General features: G+C 42.4%; 1 protein-coding gene across 5 annotated transcripts in view; it reads right to left on the bottom strand.

Annotated features, from left to right (window-relative positions):
- Window positions 1-22,419, bottom strand: part of SUPT3H (SPT3 homolog, SAGA and STAGA complex component) — a 423,379-nt gene that overhangs the window by 67,333 nt on the left and 333,627 nt on the right. For 3 of the 5 annotated variants that reach the window (XM_075923378.2, XM_006120667.5, XM_025183404.3), the window contains exons 9-11: window positions 21,853-21,960; window positions 20,467-20,655; window positions 18,459-18,569 (exon numbers count right to left, since the gene is read on the bottom strand). In XM_075923378.2, coding sequence (XP_075779493.1) covers window positions 18,459-18,569; window positions 20,467-20,655; window positions 21,853-21,960 — 408 coding nt within the window. Of the gene's footprint in view, window positions 1-18,389; window positions 18,570-20,466; window positions 20,656-21,852; window positions 21,961-22,419 lie in introns of those variants that run through there. The other 2 variants (XM_089777022.1, XM_006120666.5) reach the window with 1 other exon arrangement.

The raw sequence follows: 22,419 nt of genomic DNA on the forward strand, positions 1-22,419 counted from the left end.
TACAACAGCCATAAAGCGTGCATCTGTGGTGCTGCAGTGTACTATAGGCCAGTTCCACAGAAACCCCGAGTCCAGATTCTCTTTATACTACAGAGCTTTACATCACTCTGGCAGTGTGAGGAAACTTAAAGAGAGAATAAATGTAACATACTCCCACATTAAGATCCTTTTAAACTACGAAAATAAGCCTTTGATGATAATGAAAAGCTGGCCATATGGCTAAGAGGAACATTTAAAGATTAAAAATGTTTTACAACCCTAAGAGCTGCTCTGTTTCCTAAGAATATTGCAGCAAATGTAGACTTTACAGCTATCTTTCCTGTGCTTCTTTTTTCCTAATTGATTTAATACAATTTCTCACTAAGTTCTTTTATTGTGAGCTATGACTCTAAAGGAATAAACAATTAGATACATACGTGTGAAAGAGCAAGCTGCACACATAACTAAACAAGCATTTGCACTGCCCCCACTGTGTGTGTGAAAAGACTTTACAGTAGTGGTCTTTTGCACTCCGGTAGTGAAAACTTCATGTGCACAGTCACTTTATGCCAACATCTCCTAGCTGAACAGGACCACATCTATACCGTCTAGAAGTCTTGTAGGCTGCTTACAACAATTCATGTACTGTGTTGTGTGTTAAGACACTGATGTATGTGCAATCCAAGAATTTTAAATGTCCCCACAGGATATCAAATGCTATCCAGATCATTTGTAAATACTTTCCCAGTGCTCCACAGAAAATGAGCCAGTTCTTTTCAAATGTAATGAAATGACATTTTTGTGTTATCTAAAAATCTATGTTCCTGTTTAATAAAATTATCTAGGCAACTTACTGTTTCATCAGCACTACGTGCTAACTCTTTCATTACTAAATTCTCTTTGAGTGCTAAAATTATCCCCAGTAGAGACAGCTGGGAAACTGTAATATAAAGTCAAACAACATGTTTAATGACCATTGAACTCCTGGAAACTTAGTCCAGAATGATACATCATTGTGTCAGATACTCTTAAGCAATATGCTGCTTGGTCTCTCTTTAGAAATATGAAACCTCTTTGAAACCGCTACCACAAATAGTGAAACTTTTAAATTACTGCCAAGCCACCTGCTTTTCTCCAGGAAACTTCATAAAATCCTCCAAATTAGTAATGTCATTAAGTAAAGCTTACAAAACCTTTGTCATCCTGAAAACATTTATCTGTTGAATGTAGCGAGGGAAACAGGACTTCTTAAAATAAAAAATATTGTCATGTATACTAGACTTTCCAAATAAAATGCTTTAAAATAGTCTTAAATTCAAAAGCCTGTGTGCAGTTCTTCTGAATATTAATCCCAGGAGACAATCATATAGATCTTATTCTTAGGAGTAGTTCCATTCAGAGAGAAGTACTGGACAAGGCAGCTCCAATTTTTATCACAATCAAATACTGAACAAATCTGCAGCATTTTGCACAGTATTTTAAAGAATTGTTTGTAATAAACAAGTAGTGTCAGCTTGAGTTTCCACTGTCTAGTATTCCTTCCCAAATGGTTCCACAGAAAGTGCGTAAGAATGGATTATAGGACTGCATTCTGTCCATAAAGCAGCCAAAAATGTACCATCTAACCTTGGAGCAATTTATCCAATAAGATGATTTACAGGACAGTTCAGTGGCACCATTTTTGGAAGGCAAAAGCAGAAGGGAAGGAATATAAATCAAAGGTGACTGGCAGGTAAAGGATATATGCAGCAATCAGCCAAACCATGTGCACGCTGGCACAAATTCAACAAGATCATTTATAAAAATTTTAAGTCAGGAGTACACAAAAGGGGGTCTGGTGCTAACTAAATCCACAGATAGATTACACGCCACTGAAATAAACACTTCCAGATGCTGGCATACAAAAACCTTTTACAGAAAGAAATGTTTTCTTTCATAAATCTGAGAGGAGGAACTTTGGGGTGAGGGGAAGGGAACAAAATTTTCAAACTGAGATCTGACTTCCTTGTGTTTTTATAGAATAATAATTCATATTTTCAAATACAAAGTGTTTATATTGTAGAATAACAAGTAATGGACAATACCCTGAAATATATAAGATGGAAAAGTAACCATAACTGTTTATCATGCAAGAACAATATTCATATTTTAAAAGTGAAAAAGAAAAACCAAAACCAGAATTGTCTGATTTTTTTGTATGAACTTAAAACATATATTAACTCCTTTGCAACTGATAATATTTTGGATAACATTTTCAAAAGCACCAAAGGGACACAGAGCCTAAATTTAATTTGGAAAAATAACTTATGCACTCAGGGTGAAATCCTGGCCAAAATAAATTCAATGGCAAAAATAACATTTATTTCTATGGGTCAGGATTTCATTCACATTTTCGGTGTCTAATAACTTTAAAAACGTCACTTAGGCTTCTAAATCACTGAGGTACTTTTGAAATGTTTGCCTGTAATACTTCCAGGTACGTTTTCATACATTTGATATGGAGTGCCTGAAGTATCCTTGCTTTTCTATATTTCTCATACAATTTATCTTACCGATCTCTTGGGGTACATCTACACTGCAACACTATTCTGAAATAACTTAGTCTGTGTCTACACAGCAGGCATTTATTTCGAAATAGTGTCAAAATACTGTCAAGCTGGAGGATTTCTTACTCCGATTCCTGTAACACTCATTGTATGAGGAGTAAGGGAAGTTGGAGGAAGAGTGCTCTATTTTGAAATGAGTGCTGTGTAGATGCTCCCTATTTCGAAATAAGATATGTAATTGATGTAGCTCAATTTGCATAGCTTATTTCGGGTTAAGCTGGGGTGGGCAAGAAGCTGCCAGAGGGCCGAATCCGGCCCACAGCCCCCTCGCTGGAACCCTTAGGCAGAGATCAATTCATGTTTTAGAAAGGCAGCTGTTCTCCACTCCAGACGGCTGGGGAGGGAGGCTGTAGACTTTTTATGCTGACCCCGACCTCCAGCAAAATCTCTTACTGCCATTGCCAATCTCTCAATTTCCTGCCAATAGGAGCCAAGAGTTTTTGCTGGGCACAGGGGCAGTGTAGGATGCCTTCACCTTCCTTCCTCGTCCTTCCACCCCATTCCTCTCATGCCGAGAGCAGAGCCACGTGGAGCAGCAAGCCACCTTGGGCCAGAGCCTGCCTCTGGCACCCCAGCTCCTCCCTTCCCCAACCCTCTGCCCCCCATACCCAAACCTTTTGCCCCCTCCTGAACCCATACCCCCTTCCAGATCTGGCAGCCCAATCTCCGGCCCCTCCTAGCCTAGTTCACATCACAAACCGCTGCACTTCAGTCCCCTGCCCTAAGTCACAACTGCCTCCTTCACCCAAATTCCCTCCCAGACTCCAGTCTTCCTCCTGCACCCCAATCCCTTACCCAAAGCATCCCTCTGCACCCAACCTCCATCCCAGACCCTGCATCTCCTCCATTAATATCCTGGAAGAGTAAGGCCCTTGATCACTTTCCAAAATCTTGGCATGGCCCCCCATCAAAAATTATTGCCCACCCCTGGTTTAAGCTTTGTAATGTAGACACACCCATACAGAGTACGTACCAGTATGTTTTTTTCTTTATTGGGATACCTTTGAATCATATTACTTTATTTGTGATCCCAACAATGTGTACTGCTTTATTTAAAAAACTTTAACCCCTCTTCACCACCAAATTTCCCCCCACATTTGCCACTATTCTATTTTAACCTCAAGCAACAGCTAAGAATTGGCATTGCAATAATGCTTCATAATTTTGTTTTCTTTTTCATCAGTGAGCACTGGAAATCAGTAAATCCTAATACTTAATTGTGGCGGGGTGCCCAACCCTGCACAGTTCGGCCCTGGGGTCGAGCTTTTACACCCGCCTGCCCTGAGGCCTAGTCCCTTACAAACACAAGCCCTGAGGCCTAGTCCCAGCTCTAGGAGGATGGGGTAGGGAGGCCCAGGCCCTCCCTCTCCACTGGGCCCCAACCCAGGGCCCTATCAGTGGTGGGTGGTTCCCACCACTGGCTCGGCAGGGAGTTCTCCCTGAAACGCGCCAAGCCCGCCGGGGGTTTTCCTGCTCCCTGCCCTGGGTTGCTTCCTACCCCAGCCCCATGGCCAACAGAGATCCCACCTGCAGGCGCTGAGCTGGTGGTGGCAATGACATTGGCAGGCCTGACGACTGGGGCGGGGTTGACGAAGGCGTCAACTAGGGTTACCAGGTAGACTACCCCCAAAAAAATGGACACACTTGATTGTGGGGGGTGGGGGGAACGGTCAAAAGGGGGGCAGGGCTGGCTGGGAAGAAGGGGGGAGGGCGGGAAGCAGAGCTGGGGGCGGGGCGGGGGCCGCGGGGCTGGCCGGGAGGAAGGGGGGGGCAGGAAGCAGAGCTGGCAGGGGGAGGGGGTGCAGTGGCGCTGGCCTGGGGAGATCAGGAAGAGGAACGGGCCGGCGGGAAGCAGAGCTGAGGGGGTGGGTCGGGGGCCATGAGGCTGGCCAGGAGGAAGGGGGGCCCCGGAGGAAGGGGGGCGGGAAGCAGAGCTGGCGGGGGTGGTGGTGGTGCAGCGGTGCTGGCCTGGGGAGATCAGGAAGAGGAACAGGCCGGCAGGAAGCAGAGGTGGGGGTGGTGCAGGGGGGCTGGGTGGGGAAGATCAGGAGGGAAAGTGGGGGAGAACCAGCGGGCTGGGAAGGGGGGGGGTGAGCAAATTGGCCGGCGCAGAGTGGGACTGACCCGGGCACTTGCAGATCCCAGGGCACTGTCTGTCCCGTGCAGGCTCCTGGCCACGCACGAGCAAGGAGGAGGCTTTCCCTCCTCCTCACAATCAACCAACTGAGGCCTCCCTGCAGCAATCGCAGCCCCGCCTCCCAGCTGGGACTCCCAGCTGCTCCCCCCGCCCACGCCAGGCTTCCATCTGGTACTCAGCCGTAAAAATCAGAAAATACCGGACATTGCACATGTCCGGTATTGTCTGATTTCTTTTACTGGACAGAGCGTGCAAATACCGGACTTTCGGGTACGATACAGGACACCTGGCAACCCTAGCATCAACAGCGGCTGGGTGGGCTGCCCGCCGTGGTCAGTGTTGCGGTCGCGCTCAGCCCTGGGACTGTTGCGGCAGAGGCGTCAGGCCCGGCAGCTCTCGCTCCGGCGGCGGGTCCAGCTGGGGCTTCGGAGATTGGGCAGGAGTTCTTCCCTCTCTGGAGGCCAGCCCCAACTGAGCTGTCTCCCTTGCCTTTATCCTGGGCCACAGTTGGAGCATGCCCAGTACTGCTGCGGGGGCGAGGCCTGACCAGCCCCGCAGGCCAGTTTGCTCCTCCCTTGGCCAGTGTGGGGCTGGATTGCCCCGTCACACCAACTTTATTAAAGTTTTAAAAAGATATGACTATGTACTTCAGCGCTTTGTTGAATGGGATGCATTTAAGCATCTGCTTAAGTGATCTGCTGAATTGGTGGTAATGATCTATTTCTATAGCATCTTTCATCTTCAATGAAGTGGGAATTCTTTTTAAAGTTTACTATTTAACTGTACTATATATTACACGTGCATATAGAAAGTTAATACACACACATACACGCTAACATGCATACACAGCAGGTACCATTAACTACTACTCAATTAAATGTGTTATTTGTTATCTACACACAACATGGCCAACACTGAATGAGGTACAAATAAAATCAGTCCCTGCCCCTAATTTCCTGTGGCATTCCTTCTATGGAGGGATTAATTAGTATTCAGTCCTGTTAGTTTAAAAAAAGGTATCTGTAACTAGAAATATTTATCAAGAAAAAGGAAATTGTACCAAGCTCTTTGAATGATCTTTCACTTGTTTTTAGTTTTAGTCTAGACATACACTTTGGGTATGTCTAGACTGCATCCCTCTGTCAGCAGAGGAATGCAGATTAGACAGGTCATCATTGCAAATGAAGCGGGGATTTAAATATCCCGTGCTTAATTTGCATAAAAATGGCCACTGTTTTTGCCGACTCAGCACTTTCTCGGCAAAAAGCGGCAGTCTAGAGGAGGATCTGTTGAGAAAGAAAGCCTTTTTCGACAGATCCTGTAAACTTCCTTGCAGTCACCATCCTGATCACTCTCTCGTCTGGAAATTCCAAAACTCAGCACCATGACTTTAAAAGGAGAAATAGTCAATTGTAAACAAATAAGGGCATACGCCAAAGGAATACGAACATTTCCAAACAGATTTCCAGTCCCCTCCAATATATGCTCATTCTATACAGAATTATTATAGCTCCAAGCAAAAGTTAAGCAGTGTCCAGTGGAGGAGAAATTGAGATGATTGGACAAGATGTGCTACTTTTCAGGCACTTGAGGAGAAGGTGTGCATTCATAAATAGCATAAAAACACAGCAGATAAAAGTGGGATTTATGGGGTTTGCCAGGTGTCTGGAAAAGTCTGGTTGGTGGAGGGCTGGCAGGCTGTCTACCTCATTCTGCATAGCTCCCTGGAAGCAGTCACATGCCCCTGGGCTCCTAGGTCACAGAGGCTCTGTGAGCTGCCCCCACCCCAAGTGCTCGCTCTGCAACTCCCATTGGCAGGGAACCATGGTGAATGGGAGGAGCGGGAATAAGGAGGTTAAAATGCAGATAATCAGCGAATTGAGTAGTTGATGGAATTTCCATTGTCCACGCAATTAACTGATAAGGGGGGGAGGGTGCTTGCTGCAGTTTAAATGCAAAGCTGCACTGGGGATAGTTCCCTGGGGCGGCGTGAGTGGCTACTAAGTAGTCCCTGGGAGCTAACCCCACTGCAGCTCTGCCTTTTAAATGTAGGAAGAGCCAGCAGGCTCCTACTACATTTAAAAAGCAGATGTGCAGTGTCTAGGACTGGGCGTGAGCCAGGTATCAGCTGATTCTTGGCTCGCGCCTGGTGCTTCGCTGCACCTCTGCCTCCCCTACCCCCCCAGAGACAGTGCTCCAGGGAACCGGCTTTTAAGCCAGCTCCCCACTGCACGGGCTCCTCTCCTCCCCTGCTTTGCTGCTTCTGACAGAGGCAGCGGGGAGGGAGGGGGGGGAGGAGAAGGGGAGCAGAGGGAAGTGACTAGTCAAGTAGTGACTCGACTACCTGATAAGCCTAGTCGAGTAGTAGTCGACTACTCAACTAGTCGCTTACATCCCTATGTGGGAGCAGTGCTTGTGGGCAGAGCCAGAGCCTATGGACCTAGAAGCTGAGAGAGATGTCGTTTCTTAGGAGCCATCTGAGGTGAGCGCTGCCCAAACTCTGCTCCTCCTCCTCCTCCTGCACCTCCTCCCATGCTCCAAACCCCAGCCCTGAGCCCCCTTCCACACCCAAACTCCCTCCTGAGACCAACATCCCCAATGTGCCCCAACCCTGATGTGCCCCAGCTTAGAACCCCTTCCACACTCTGAACCTCTCACAGCCCTAGCATGAAGTCCCTTGCTGCACTCCAAACCCCTCATCCTTAGCTCTCCCCAACATCAACACTCCCACCTGGAGCCCTCTATCCTCAGCCCAGAGTCCCCCTCCCACACTCTGAACCTCTCAGCCCCAGCCTGGAGCTTCCTCCTGTACCCCAAACTCCTCATCCGCAGCCAAAGCTCTCACCTCCTTCTGCACCTCAGCCTGCAGATTCAGCCCAGAGAAAATGAGTCAGCGAGCGTGATGGAAAGTGAGTGACAAAGGGAGGGGAACTGGAGTGAATGGGGGCTGGGCCCCAGAGGGTGGGGCAAAGGCAGGGCTTCTGGCAGGGTGAGGGCCAATGGTGTTCAGTTCTGTGCATTTAGATAGTTGGCAACCCTAGAGACGTGTGTGTCCTGGCTCAAAATGATTTCAGTTACATACAATAACCTTCACATTGTGTCCTAAAGCATCCTTTATGAGTGTCCTTGTACACCAATAAACACTTGCTGAACTTCAGTTCCAATGAGACTGCATTTCTGGGCTGGACATAGCTAAGGCTTAGATTTTGTCACAGAGTTCACAGAACCGGTCGTTTCCAAACACCTCCATGACATTTTCTGCTTCAACCTCAGGGCAGCAAGGCAGGGGGTGAAGACTAGGACTTTAACAGGGTTCAAAAAAGAGCTAGATAGATTCATGGAAGTTAGGTCCACCAATGACTATTCACCAGGATGGGTAGGAACGGTGTCTCTAGCCTCTGTTTGTCTGGAAATGGATGGCAGGAGAGGGATCACATGGTGATTAGCTGTTGGGTTCTCTCCCCCTGGGACACCCGGCATTGGCCACTGTCGGCAGACAGGATACTGGGCTGGATGGACCTTTGGTCTGCCCCAGTGTGGCCGCTCTTATGTGGGGGCTCAGCAGCAAACCCACAGCTCCCAAGGGGGGCGGGTAGGCTCTCTCATAGCTCCCAGCCATCTGGCATGGCACAGAGATCCTGCAGCTCCCAGCTGCACACACCCAGCCACTGCAGGTGGTGGGGGACCCTGCAGGCTTGAGGCGTCCCCACAGCTCCAGCTGCTGCAGATGGCAGGGAGATGCCACAGGTCAGAGCCACCACAGGCAGAAGGGGTTCCTCAGAGCTCTAAGCCACAGTGAGCGCAGGGGTAACCACTCAGCTCCCAGGTACTACAGGGAGAGTCGGGACCGGGGCGTGTTCAGGCACCAAAGGCACAGTTTAGACCCTAGAGTTCCCCGCTGGCAGTGGTGCCATGGGGAACCCCACACTCTCAGCCATCGAGGGCAGCGGTGGGGATCACAGAGCCAGAGCAGCCCTGGGTGCTAGTCCCTCTCTCCCTTCCCATTTCCAGGAAAAGTCAGGAATAGGTCACAGGCTTCTGTGCATTTTTTGTATTTACCCGTGACGTGACATTCACTAAAATAATCATGACAAAAATCTTGCCTTAGCCATAACTCTCCTATACCCCGGGCATCATCATATAATGACCATTTGCCAGCCCATACTCTTTGTTACAACAGCCCCTTAAGGGCAAAACAACATGAGGGCTCCACTGAATTAAATGAAGAACACAAAGCTCAACAGCTCCTGAAAATGAGCCTCATGCAGGTGCAATAAACAGATGGAGGAACAGGGTCTGTCATTCCCAGCATTGCCAAAGCATTTCATGAACAATATGCACACAGCATCACTCAAATGCTGCCCCTGCTAGGGCAGGAGAGCACAACAAAGTGCCGCTGTGTATAACAGATGGCAAGGAGGAGGGAGACAAAGGCAATCTTTGGCTACAGACAAGGCGGAAATCCATACTCTCATAAAAATGCCACAGGACAGCAGAGAGAACTTTACTTGTTAAGGTAACACTGGAAATGTTTAACACTGAATAAATTAATGGGCATATCAGATTATATTAGAATGGCTCCCCATTGAGATGTGCACTCCAAATTCAAGCAGCTCAGCTTGAGTAATGGACACAATGCCCTAGACGGTTTCCAGTTTTAAATATTTATGGTTTGAACTCACTATTAATGACTATATTTAGATATTCTAGTCTATAAATTATCAACTCCAGTTTTGCAATGTTCCTTGAATGCAGCTCCTTTGAAAAACATATGATATGGCCAGGGTACATTACAAGGGACATCAAAGCTGGATAATTCTATATTAATCAACTGTTGACAATTTTGTAATTTACAATAATGAAGATTTTCCCTGGATTTTGTGAGGCTTAGTTAATGAGTATTTGCAAAGTGTCTGTAGAGTCTTTAAATTCACACAAGCATTATATTTACTACAGCTTCTGGATTAATGTTCATATCTATGAGAGCACTGGGCTAAATCTGATCTCACTTTCACCCAAATAAATCAGGAAAAATGCCACTGAAAGCAGTGGCATTACAATGGTGTAAAATTAGCATAAGTTAGTCTAGCATCAGAGCCTTAGCACGAACTATATACACTGATCAGGCTACAACCAAAGCAGTTTACTTTCTTCCAAAAAGACTTTTCAGTTATTTCTGATTTGACCCAAAATGTAATCCATTATTAAAGGCAAGAGAGGTAATTCACTTACACTCTTCACTACAGCTATGACCTGAGTCTATCTGAAGCAAAGATCTCAAATGAATGATGAAGTGAGCTAATTATGCAGGTGATGCCCTATAATCACCAAACTCATTCTACTTAGAACCCTGAGTTGGACTGAATGAAAGATTAAGAACTAAGATCCATGCACCCCACTCCCTTATTTCCAGCTCTGATTCATTTTAAGTAAAAAAATGTGAAAAAAATGTAATTTCATTTAATAGTGCATAAAAGCAGTACATTCAAATACATTATCTTAATTGTCTGCTCAAATATACATTCACGTCTCAGTCTAAGAAATTCTGTTAATCGTACTCTGGCAAATCTCCCACTGATTTTTGCCTGAATAAGGAAGCAAGATTTAGCCCACAATGAAATAATACAGAAATGTCTGACTGTTTTAGCTAATATGCATGTGGCACAGAAAAAAACAGATTCAGTTACAACATATGGAATTACATCATCCCACATGATGAAGAGTTACATGTTTCCCATTCCTGTCTTGCAAAATTATATGGCGCTGTGTTTTAAATCAGTCATTTACATCTTTGCTGGTTGAAAGTTGGGATCATGCTTTAAACTAGATAATAGAGGGCACCACCCATAAGCTGTCAATACAGAATATATGGATAAAATATACGTCTAGACTATCTTAGACATGATAGAGTGCAGAAGAATCTAGCATACACTTGCCGGCTTTCCATTGTGGCTTATGCTCTGAGGCAAAAAAACGAAATGCTCTAATTATGTTAGTCATTTTGACATAACTATTAAGGTTAGAATAAATGCAAACGGATCATTTTCACTACTTTAATGTTAGCACTCTGTTACCATATGATTATGAAACTTTTAAAGTCCTCTTTAGGTCCAAACCAACATCTATCAAATAATACTAGCGAATAAATTACACAAGTCAACTCTTTCTCCAAAACTGCCTTATTAATAGCACACATCACAATCATCACATGAAGGAGATGGGGAAAATGGTGAAACAACAAAATGAAAGGAGATTATATGACAGAGAATATTTCCATATTTTAAATCTTATGCACGGTGCCAAGTACATTGTTAATGCTTAACAAATAATAATAGTCATGTTGGAAAGCATATTCCCACTGGAACCTAGATTTTTTGACAAAATAACCTATGTTTCCTATGTTTGCTCTCAGGTTTCTTTTAAGCAGGAGTAGAATCAAATATGGCAGTCAGCTTCTGTGATTCAAAGTTAAAAATCAGCTAGTGAAAGGACAGTCGTCAGGGCAAGAGCTGACTGGAATGATTTTATAACAAAGGATGCCTTTTTCATAAAACAGGTATCTTCTGTGAAAAAATGTTAATTGTCTACCTGGAAAATCGAAATGATGGCTTCCTAGCTGTGACCCATGCTGGAAAGCACTAGTCAATATGACGTTTGTCCAGTGAAATTGACAAAAGCTTTCCCAGAAGATTGCACAGACCATAGTGCCCTGCCTCCCAGTTTACTATTAGCTCCAGAGGACACTGAGGCACAGAGCCAGGGTATTGTGCTTCCCCACATCCCCACAGTTCTGTGAACTGGAGAACTCCCTGGTTTTCTGCAGCTCCTGGAGAACAGTGCCCTGCCTTCCAACCTCAGTAGCTCCAAGAGAATAGCAAGAGACAATGCCAAGGAGAGCTGCTTCTCCATCTTCCTACCTCTTGCCCCAATCTCCAGGGGATAGACAGCTTCTTTCCACCTTCTGCAGCTGGGGGGGAGGTGAAGGAGAGTTGGCAGAGTACTTGGGCACTTTGCCTCTCTGGCAGCTCATCCAGCATTGGCCACTATCAGCAGACAGGATACTGGGCTAGCTGGACCTTTGGTATGAACCAGTATGGCTAGTCTTATGTTCTTATGGCCTGGAAGGTTTTCCTCAATTTCATTTGCAAAGATCCTTTCTTGAAGGCAGAGGGAAAGATATTTTTGTTCTTTGAAATGGAATTTTTCTTTAAAATCCTTTCTCGGAAAAATGTCACTTGTTCAATATTTTGTCCCGCTTTGGGGCAAAATGTTTTTTTCAGAAACACAATTTACTTAGCTGTGTTTAACTGCTGTTCTTTGAGTGGTGTTGCACATATGTATCCCACTCAGGTGTGCATACACCTAGAATGCAAAAACTAGAGAGTTTTCTGCAACAGTACCCACTACCTGCATGTCCTCTTGATCCCTACCCAGGTTGTATAAGACAGGACTGAACTGTGGTGGTGGAGTGTGACTCAAGTGAACTGCACAAAGAATATAGGCAATGGAGATCACAGAGTTTAGAAGGACCCCAATTTTCTGTGTTGGAATGAACACACATTTCCTTTAGTTTCCTCTGAGTTCCAGAGGAATGAAAAGGTGAAGAATGTACTGGACTGTGTGCAGAACCTGCTGTTAGTTCTACCCTGAACTAACCAATCATACAGGTAAGAGAAGATACAGATCCTGTTTCTTTTCTGGAATGCTGCCACTATTGTCAGCATTTGGTGAGTAGTTACAGGGCTGACAACAGGTAAAAAGGAAGTGCTGAAGATGTGTATCAATCTTTGAAACTTTCTGTGACTCAGCAACACTACCACGTAGAAATAGGTATCCTGCTAATTGAAGGCAGCAAGACAGTTGTGTTTTTGGGAAGGAATAATCATTGTTGGAAAGAACACCCAAAACCTTAGGTATCTGAGGGAATTGTTGAGATTCTGAAGATCTAGACTGGCTGTCAGATCACCACAACCTTCACCCAGAGAATGAGAATGTATCGGAAATAATCTTTTCTCCTGTTCCAGTGCTAATGGAGAACTTCCTCTACAGCCCACCAACGAAGCAGAGTCTGAATCTGTTGAGCACAGGAGAGAGGTCCCTGACAGTGTTCACTCTAAGCTGCACCGCAGCACAGCTTCACATTAATCAGCCCCATCCAGTCAGTGAGCTCCTTGCATGGAGCCCTGAGCCTCTGACTGGGCAGGGCTGATTAATCACCTGTGAAGCTGTGCTGGAGTGCAGTTTAGAGGGAACACTGGTCCATGAAGAGGAATGGGAAATGGGTTGATGCTGGATTGGAAAAAAAACTAGATAGACTATCCCTGTCCAAAAGTGAGGACCAATTTGTCCATCACTGTGAACTCCCAGGCACCGAGAAAATGGGTTGATCTGTCCACAAATGGGAAGAGAGATGAAGGGTTGATGACAGATGACTGTATTACTATCCTCAAGTCAACTAAATTATTAAATAGATGAATAAATAATGAAAGGAGAGTAATGCAATTAATGCAAATCAACACTGATTTACTGGAAATAGATCCCATCAAACTACTTGATACCTTTTTTGACAAGACTACAAGTTTGCTTGATAAAGGTAATAGTCGTGATGTAATATACTTAGACTTCTGTAAGGCATTTCACTTGGTAACCACATAACATTTTGATTAATAAATAATGATACAAAATCAACATAACACAAGTTAAATGGATTAAATACTGCCTGACAGGTCTCAAAATGTAACTGTAAATGAGGCATTGTCACTGAGTAGGTTTATTTGCAGTGGGGTCCCCAAGAATTAATTCTTGGCCCCATCTTATTTAACATATTTATTAATGATACAGAAGAAAATATAAAATAATCACTCACAAAGTTTCCAGAAAAATTGGGGGAAGAGGTAAGCAATGAGAAGGTCAGTAAACTGCATGTAAACAATCTACTTTTAATTACAGCTAAAAGTAAATATATACAGCCAGAAATAAAGAATGTGGGGCCATGCTTAGAGGATAGGAGACTACTCAAAGAAGCAGTGACTCTGCAAAGGATTTTGGAGTTGTGGCCAGCATCTGCTGAACATGAGTGCCCACTGCGATGTGCCAAAAGCGTGAATGCATAATCAAGAGAAACTCAAGTAGAAGTTGAAAGATTAAGGGGTGACTGATTATGCTTTATCGAGAGCTATGTGGAACAAATACTTAATAATTGGCTCTTCATTACCGAATAACCTGATTCAGTGGCTGGAAGCTGGAAGCTGATTCAATGGCTGGACGCTGAAGTTAGACATGCTGTATAGAAGACTGGAAATGAGAAGTGAAAATTTACCAGTGAGAGTTATCAATCACTGGAATAATTTACCAAGAGGCACGGTAGATTCTCCATCTTCAATTAAGACTGGAGGTTTTTCTAAAAGATGTGCTTTAGGAAATATTGCTGGGAAGTTTTATAGGCCCATGTTAGGCAGGAGGATAGATTAGATAATCGCAGTGGTCCCTTACACCATAGAATTTATGTATCTATGCAAAGGACTGCTTTCCTTATTTGATTGAGATTGAACTGCTAGCCCAGCACTGGAATTAGGTGATCTTGTACACCAAGTCTTATTTCTCTTCTTTGACAACTGTCTGTCTTGAAGGGTAACAAAACTGCTTATAATATTACCATTGCTACTGTACAAGTGTAGATTAATGTCTCCAGGATCTGCGGTATACACTTGTGAGGAGTCAAGATTAGCTTGAGAGTACTTACATGAACATAAGGTTTTATCCATTTTATCAGAAAACAGGGATCAGCTGTCAAAAGGAAAGGCTTCAATCATCTGAAAAGTGTCTGTAGCTTTGCCTGAGGTTTGCAAGCAGGATGCTCTCCTCATTGTTACTGCAGATGCCCTCATCAGCAGACCTCTCTAGTGATCCCTGAAGACGTATCCTCGGAGGACAGTGTGCACTGGGGAGGAGAGCGTGGTGCAGTGGCAGGATTTGGGAAATGCTAACAGACAGCCCAACACCCCAGCCCAGCAGGACTCTCGAACTGGTTTGTGCAACTACTTAGGCCAAGGATGGCCTGCGGACTGGGAATTTGAGACCATTTTTTTTTGGGGGGGGGGAGAGGAAATAAAGGAAAATAAACAATACCTCAGCCCTCTTGATGTCAAATGTTATTAGCTCTTTGTCCCTGCTAAAAGGGGACCTACACTTTTCTTCATCTTTCTTGATGCATCTTGATAAATTATGGGTATTATGCATCTTGATAAATTAGGATTATGTGACAAAACTGCCCTCAAGAGTAGGGGACTGGATGTGATGACCCAGGAGATCATTTCCAGTCAAATGTCCTATGTTCTTCTTCTTCTTATTGCAATAACTCTGAAGATTCCCAGTCCTAGCCAGAATCTGCTTGTGATAGGCACTATTGAAACACAATGAAAATATGGTCCGTGCCCTAATGAGCTTACAATCTACCTAAGGAATATAAATTACTTTCCTAAGATTACAAAGGAAATCTGTGGCTGCACCAGAAATTTAATCAAATTATCTTACTTGATGGGTAACATTTAATTTATTTAGGCGCCATCATTTTGTATGTATCACTGGGATAATATTCCTCGCCTCCCCTCGTCCCCTCACTGTGGGTGCTTAAGCTCTGGAACATCCAGTGCTTTTTTTGTGACAGTACTGCCTGGTACTCAGTACCGGCACCTCCAGATGCAGTACCAGCATCTCCAGTCAACAAATTTTCCCCTGTAGTACCGGCACCTTTTTAAAAAACAAAACAAAAAAAGCACTGGGAACACCTATGGAGTTAACACTAATTCTATCCACAGCTTTTCTTCCAGGGAGAGAAGCTATCCTATCCTATCACCCAAGACCTTTCTTCTTCCAGTCTCTGCTAGCCTTTCTGTTCTGCAATACCCTCCTGTATCTTTTATCAGTCCTCGGATGAGGACTCACCTTTAGCTTACCCAAGATGTTAGCCTGGTTAGCTAATTCCATATTGATCCCCAGTTAGCTATTCCTGGGAAAACTAATCAGTGCCAGAGTGATCAGAGTGCTGACTCACCTGTTGACTCCCAGCACTCTGTCAGAGGCAGTTAGAATTTTCACCTGTAATTTTTAATTCTCCTAACCTTAACTCTAAAGGACAGAAGTTTTTCAGTATCATTCAATTTAAACATATTTGCAGCTTCAAATTTTTGTCTGTTTCCCTCAGATATGCTGCTGATTTAAACTCAATCTGGTTGTGTAGACAAGACAGTCCTTCTAAAGATGGTATTGTTCTACTCTTAAGTGCTAAAACATGACAGGCAGTGACTTACTGCAAGATTGCTGAACACTGCAGGTGAGGCAGCATGGTAGGAAGCCAAAAATGACAGAATTAAATGAAAAGTAATCTGCCCAATGAAAAATAATCTGCCTATGCTCTGCCAGAAGCGACTTGCTGCTATGAAATGGAAATAATTTTAAAATAACATTTTTTGCAGCTACTGTCCATTTCTTATTTTGTTTTGTTATTGACCTTCTAATTTAACCATGTTTAGTAAAAGTTTAATAAAGGGGACAAAATCCTGCCATTGGCAGAAGACAGCTTTAGGTCTACTATCTTTAACTACTATAAACCCAAGAATGCTGTGTTCCAGAGTTCTGGAGTTGGCCCTAAGAGATATGGCATTTGCTGGGGAGCACAGGGTGGTGGATTCAAGTACACACTGGCCCCCACCCAAAGAGTGGCTGCCATGGCTCCGGTACAAAATGACTGACTGACTACATAAAAATCCTTATAATGAGTAGCAAAAGAATGTGAATGACAAAGGAAGCATCACATGCCTTTTGTGATCACTGTATTTTTGAATCGTAAAGGAAAGGAAACTGTAAAGGAAAGGAAATCGTAAAGGAAACTGCCCCCTTTTTTTTTCTTACTGTTGGAACTGTGTGTGACTGGAGAGGGGTGAGTGGTCCCAATAGGTACACTTCTCCCAAGAGGGGAGAATTCTTGAAGTAGAATATACATAGACTTATTTTAAATACTCTTTATATCTTTGACACAAGATCTTCCTCATCTTCATTATTAGAGGATGTGCTCTACAGCAACCTAACCTATTGACTAGATGGCCTAAAACCCCCTCTTATTTGGGCTGCCGGTGGGACCAGTCGCCTTTTTCTCATCAAGCACCAGGGGTCGAAGCTAATGTCTCAGATATATGATGGCAGTGATGCACAGATTTGGTTATTATGGGATATTAGGTTACTGTTCTGATAGTACTCTGCATTCCTGGTCTGCCATGGGGTTATAACGTACCATCTTGTCCAGCAACACAGATAGTCTACTCCTGAATTTCAAACATCTACTTATAAATTAGTTGTTTTTAGAAAAACAAAGTTGCTTCACTATAATTGGGTGCAATCAGCCTTTTCTTTTTTTACAATGTATTTCATTTCACATTATCTGCTTTTAGAGACTTCCTGCAAGGTTTTAGCGGAATATCACTAAATCTATTATTAAAGACTGTACACCACTCTGGAATATAAATTCTGTGCTAAATTGTTACATAATGTTACTCTAATAGTTGTGGGTGGCAAATGATACAGAGATTCATTAAAAACATGTATCTACAACTATCATGAATAAAATGTATATGTAATACCATATAGGCACACACAAAAAAGTACCAGACTCACCTATGACATTATGAAAATAATAATTTAGATTTACTTTTCTTAAATTTTTAAATCCTAGTTTTAAGTAGGAGATTTTTAATCCTGGGTATAATCTCTTGGGACCATCTAAACAAACCTTCTTCCTGCCAACCATTTTCAGATACTTATAGAGCGTTATCTTACATAGAAGCATATTGCATATCTTTTTATTTCTTTTAATTTTCCTTTTAAGCTATTTCCTTCAACCACTTTGTCATTTTGGAAGTTCTTTTCGCAAATCCCTCGAAGTCATCAACTTCCTTGGGGCTGTCAGATATTCAGATATGAACGTAGCATTATGTCTGAGTTTTACTGATTTAGAAGTTTATGTGAGTTGCACTCTCTTCTAAACTGTGAGACATTATGAAATAGAAAGGGCCATGGGCCACGCACAGTAAACAAGTGATAAGGAGATGCTCCTAATTTATGACATCTGATACACACCCGGCATCTTTAAAGATTACATCACCTGAAAATTTAAATAAAGAATTTGTTTGGGCTGCTTTGAACAATGGATTTTCAATTTGTGTAGAAAATCTGATGGGAGAAACCTCACAATCTAGCAACATTTCACAGCAAGATCCATTCTATTAAGTTTCAGTGGAGGCACAAAATTGCTTAAAGAAACCAATCTACTAGTCTCCAATCCTAAATGTATCACTTGAGATTTGAACATCCAATAGGAGCAGTAGCTGACATGTAACTAATTTTAGAATGCAAAATGCCCCTCAACATACTGCAATACCTATAATTTAAACAAACAGTAAACCTAAATTTTGCAAAAACAGAAAATTTGAGCGCTAACAAAAAAAGCATAATTTGTAATTGAAAGAAAATAATATTTAAAAGAGAAAACTTTTTTGTCCTTCCAAAAAGAGACAGAAATGGCTAAGTTTTATTTCCCAAGAGAATTATGCCACTTTTGTAAAGAAAATTACTCTTGCCACAAATTGCTCTCAACAATTCTAAGGCTTCTTCATTTGACCACTTGAAAATCAAAGTTCTTTAAGATTATAAATATAACTTTTTATAACTCTGTTATTACGTACTGTGAATGGGGAAAGGGGGCCAATCTTGTGGCCGTAGCGCCGAATGGCCTCTCTGATGTGGCAGGTCTGGATGGCATCGCTTTGAGCCTCTATACCACAGGCTGCAGCGCTCTGCAACAGAAAAACACATAAATTGTTACTAAATCAAAAACACACAATAGACCTGCAGTGCATAAAATATGAAAATAAACCTTTGTAAAGTGGATGGATTTTTTTTTCTTGCGGCTAAATATCATTGTTGCCACACACTACATCTTAAAAATCTATTAACAAACCAAAGAGGACTTTTACATGACCTCTGCTTAACAGACCCAAAGAACAATCTTAAATCTTTTACCCACGGCTGATGTATATAGGAATGGAAAAGAGCAGCAAATGCTCAAATTCAAATGTAAGTCATGCTGCAATAACCACAAAAAACTATTTCTGAAACATTTCAAGTTTTCATTATAATATAAGGGGCGGCAACTATTTCAAAGCAGACACCAAGATCAAAATTAAACCTGCAACATAATTATAAAGTCACAAAGGTAAAGAAATATTTTTAAAAGATTCACATTGGAAAATTTTCAGATTCTGAATAGATTTTTGAACTAAGGGGCTGGTGCAAGAAACAGCAAATTCTATGCATGCTGGTCCATAGATGCTACAAAGATCTTCCTGACTGTGCAGGAGTAGAAGCTGTATTGTATTTTTAGTAGGCAAACTGCAACGTTGGTGTAGGTCTCAGCTGGCTACCCACAACAGCTGATTGCAAAAATTCATAGATTCCATACAGGGATTGTCATGTGATAAGACCAGGTGAATCCAGTAAGCATAACCAGTATACAACAGACACTGCATAAACACTCTGTACACAAATCCCATTTTCAGACTTGGATGCCTAAAATGAAGTGTCTGAATAAAGTGCCTGATTTTCAGAAATGTTGACCACCAGCTGGTATCAATGAATGTAAAGCAAATGTTACATAATGTGTTGGTATGTCCTTTCTAAATGACATTTGTAAAGGGAATGTGAAACCCAATGCTTTGTGTTGGTCTGAATGATGTATGAACAGCATGTAGTGTGAATAGCACTCTTTTCTAAACAGCTGGTCTATCTCAACACCTTTGCTATGCCTAGCAGACATCTGATAAAATTGCATGTGTAGTGAACCTACTGGAAACATTCCAGTAAAATGGTAAGAAAATTATAAATGTTACATTTTTAAAATGGCACCGAAGTAAGGTTATGAGTCTTTATTAAACAAATTTCAAAATGGTACCTAATGTTGTATCCTTCGCTACAATTGTATCCTTAGCTACTACTTTGGGCCTGTGAACTGCAGTGCAAATCATCCATATGAACACCAACAACCCAATGTAAAAAGGAAGGGGAAAAAGTAATATTCAGAACTCCTAAGGCAAATATTTTTACAGTTCACCAAAGAGTTCCTTACTGGTGTGTGATATGTAACAAAGTCAATGCTGACAGTTAATTTATTAGCGTGGGGAAGTTCAACTCTACGGGGGACATCTATGATTCTATGAGAAGCATCTATACACCTTGTTTACTGTTTGATAATATCAGTGTAACAATTGCTAGAGAAACGTGAGTGTTTGTTGCAAGAAAATAATGTACGTGAAAGAAACACTAATGATCCAGTTCATACATATTCACTTTGAGGAACAGTAACATATTCTCCCAAAATCTCCCAAAACATCTGAAGACTACAGCAAAAAAACACATAATCTGTTCAGTTGGAACACCTGGGATTACAGTGCAAACTAGGACTGGTAATACTGACATTAGGTATCTGGAATGTGAAGTAAAAGATACTAACATTTCATTAAAAAAAAGTATTCAAATAACTCAGCTGAATTTACCAAAATAAAATAAGGATATCTTTAAACTACATGCATATTTTACTATTGACCTTTCAAATCCAATATTTCTAATGCAAGAAAAAGATCAAAATCTTCAGCAGATATTTTGAGTGCCTATCTGCTATTGCTCATCCACACCAACCTTTTTTCTTTTTCTTTGTTTGACTTTGGTGGAGTCTTGTCCAATGCCTCCATTCCCCAAGGCTCCTGTAAGAGACTTCCCAAGGTGCTGTGGCGCTGTTGAGGCTGGAGGAGTGGGTGTAGGGGGTGGTGTGTTTTCGGGAGAGTCAAGACTGCTCTTCATACCTGTGCTCTGACCTAAGAGATGAGGCTATCAAAACAAAAAGTCAAGCAGTCATTTTTAAATGAAGATTTTTTAAAAACTGTTTCATTGCTTTCCTGGATTTACTGTTACAGGAAGTATAATACATTCGAATTGCACATTCTGAAAACTACTGTGATTGTTGATTGAGGTAATTACAGCACCTATTTCATTTGTTATTGACCAAATGTGTGAATATTAATTTCCAGTAAAGGTCCACATACAAGTAGGTTCAGGACTGACAGTGTAATTTCTATACAAGCAGAAAGAATTTTCCATTTTTTAAATGAAAAGCTGTATTTGACAGTTTTCAATACATTTGAACCTCTTTAATCTGGCAATTTTGGGAAACAGGCTTATGCCAGATTATGAAATTTTCCAGACCATGGATGTTCACCATAATGGAGGATGCTGGGATTGGAGGTACAGGGTCTGGAAGACAGGGAGGGTGCAGGATGGGGGTGCATGATCTGGGTGTGAGGGAGATGTCAGTAGGGCACTTACCTTACGCCCTGCTCCTGGGGGTACATGTGGCTCCGTGCCCCCCACCAGTCCCAGGCACTGCCTCCCACAACTATGGGAGCGGGAGGGGGAAAAGCCACCAAACCAGAGCTTCGCTGTGCTGCCATTCCCCCAGATCAGAGACGTCCAGATTACCAAGGTTCAAGTGTAGTCATCAATATGCACATTTTAAAATTTTTTTTAACATTCATAACATACAGTGATTTTTCCCATATTTGTCAGATGTGAATATGTATTCAACAAATCCAAAAAAATGTACGTACTACAGGTTGAACCTCTCTAGTCCAGCACCCTTGGGATCAGACCGGTGCTGAACCAGAGAATTTGCCAGCCCACGGGAAATCAACATTGTCTAGCAGCATTATTAACATTGCCACTGCTTACTGGGTTCTTAAAAGACATTTACGGGTAAATTAGAGCTAAATAACAGCACAGAACATTGAGAGCCAGGACTGGTGGCTGTAAACAAACTTTATGGGACCGTGGGAAACTTGGCTACACTCATGATAAGTGGACACCCAGGTAACTAAACTCATGTCGGAACACAGATGTTTCTGGATCAGAGAGTGCTGGACTAGAGAGGCTCACCTGTAATAAAATAAGTACCTCTTTCCCTGTGATATTTATTTCTACTCTTATGCAATGCTGATACACTAATAATATTAAATAAAAACAAGTATTTACCTCAGCAGGATTGTGATATTGTATAAAAGTAGCAGATATTGCATGACTGAATGGATCACCTGCCTTGGGAGCCATATCCTGTTTGACCAAAAGAGCCAAGTCCACCAACTAGAAGAGCAATAAAATGAACTATTAAAAATCAGGTTCACTGAGAAGGAATTAACTGGTTATGAATTAGCTCTCAAAAGTGAATCAAGGCACTGTGTGTTGACACAAATGATGCTAATTCTAATGTTAACTAGACAATTCAGCCTTGAAATAAGATGCAATTTTCCAAGCAGAAACAGTAATTAAATGCGGGAACAGTTTACCACAGAAGGAGGGATTCATCATTGCTTGAAGTCTTTAAGGCGAGATTAGATTATTATTCTTTTAAAGATAAGCTTTAATCAGCTTCCAGGAGAAATTCTGAAGTCGTTGTATGTAAGATGTCTATCCCTTTTGGCCTTGGAGTCTATGAATGTATGAATCCCCCTATTCATTTCCTTCCTTCATGGGCTATGGAAAGAACAGGAAATGTTCCATTTCTCTCTATATGATCACCAAACTCTGTGTGCAACTCACTCT

This window comes from Pelodiscus sinensis, chromosome 3 (assembly GCF_052426305.1).
Source record: "Pelodiscus sinensis isolate ZL-2025 chromosome 3, ASM5242630v1, whole genome shotgun sequence".
In the NCBI taxonomy this organism is placed as follows: domain Eukaryota; kingdom Metazoa; phylum Chordata; order Testudines; family Trionychidae; genus Pelodiscus; species Pelodiscus sinensis.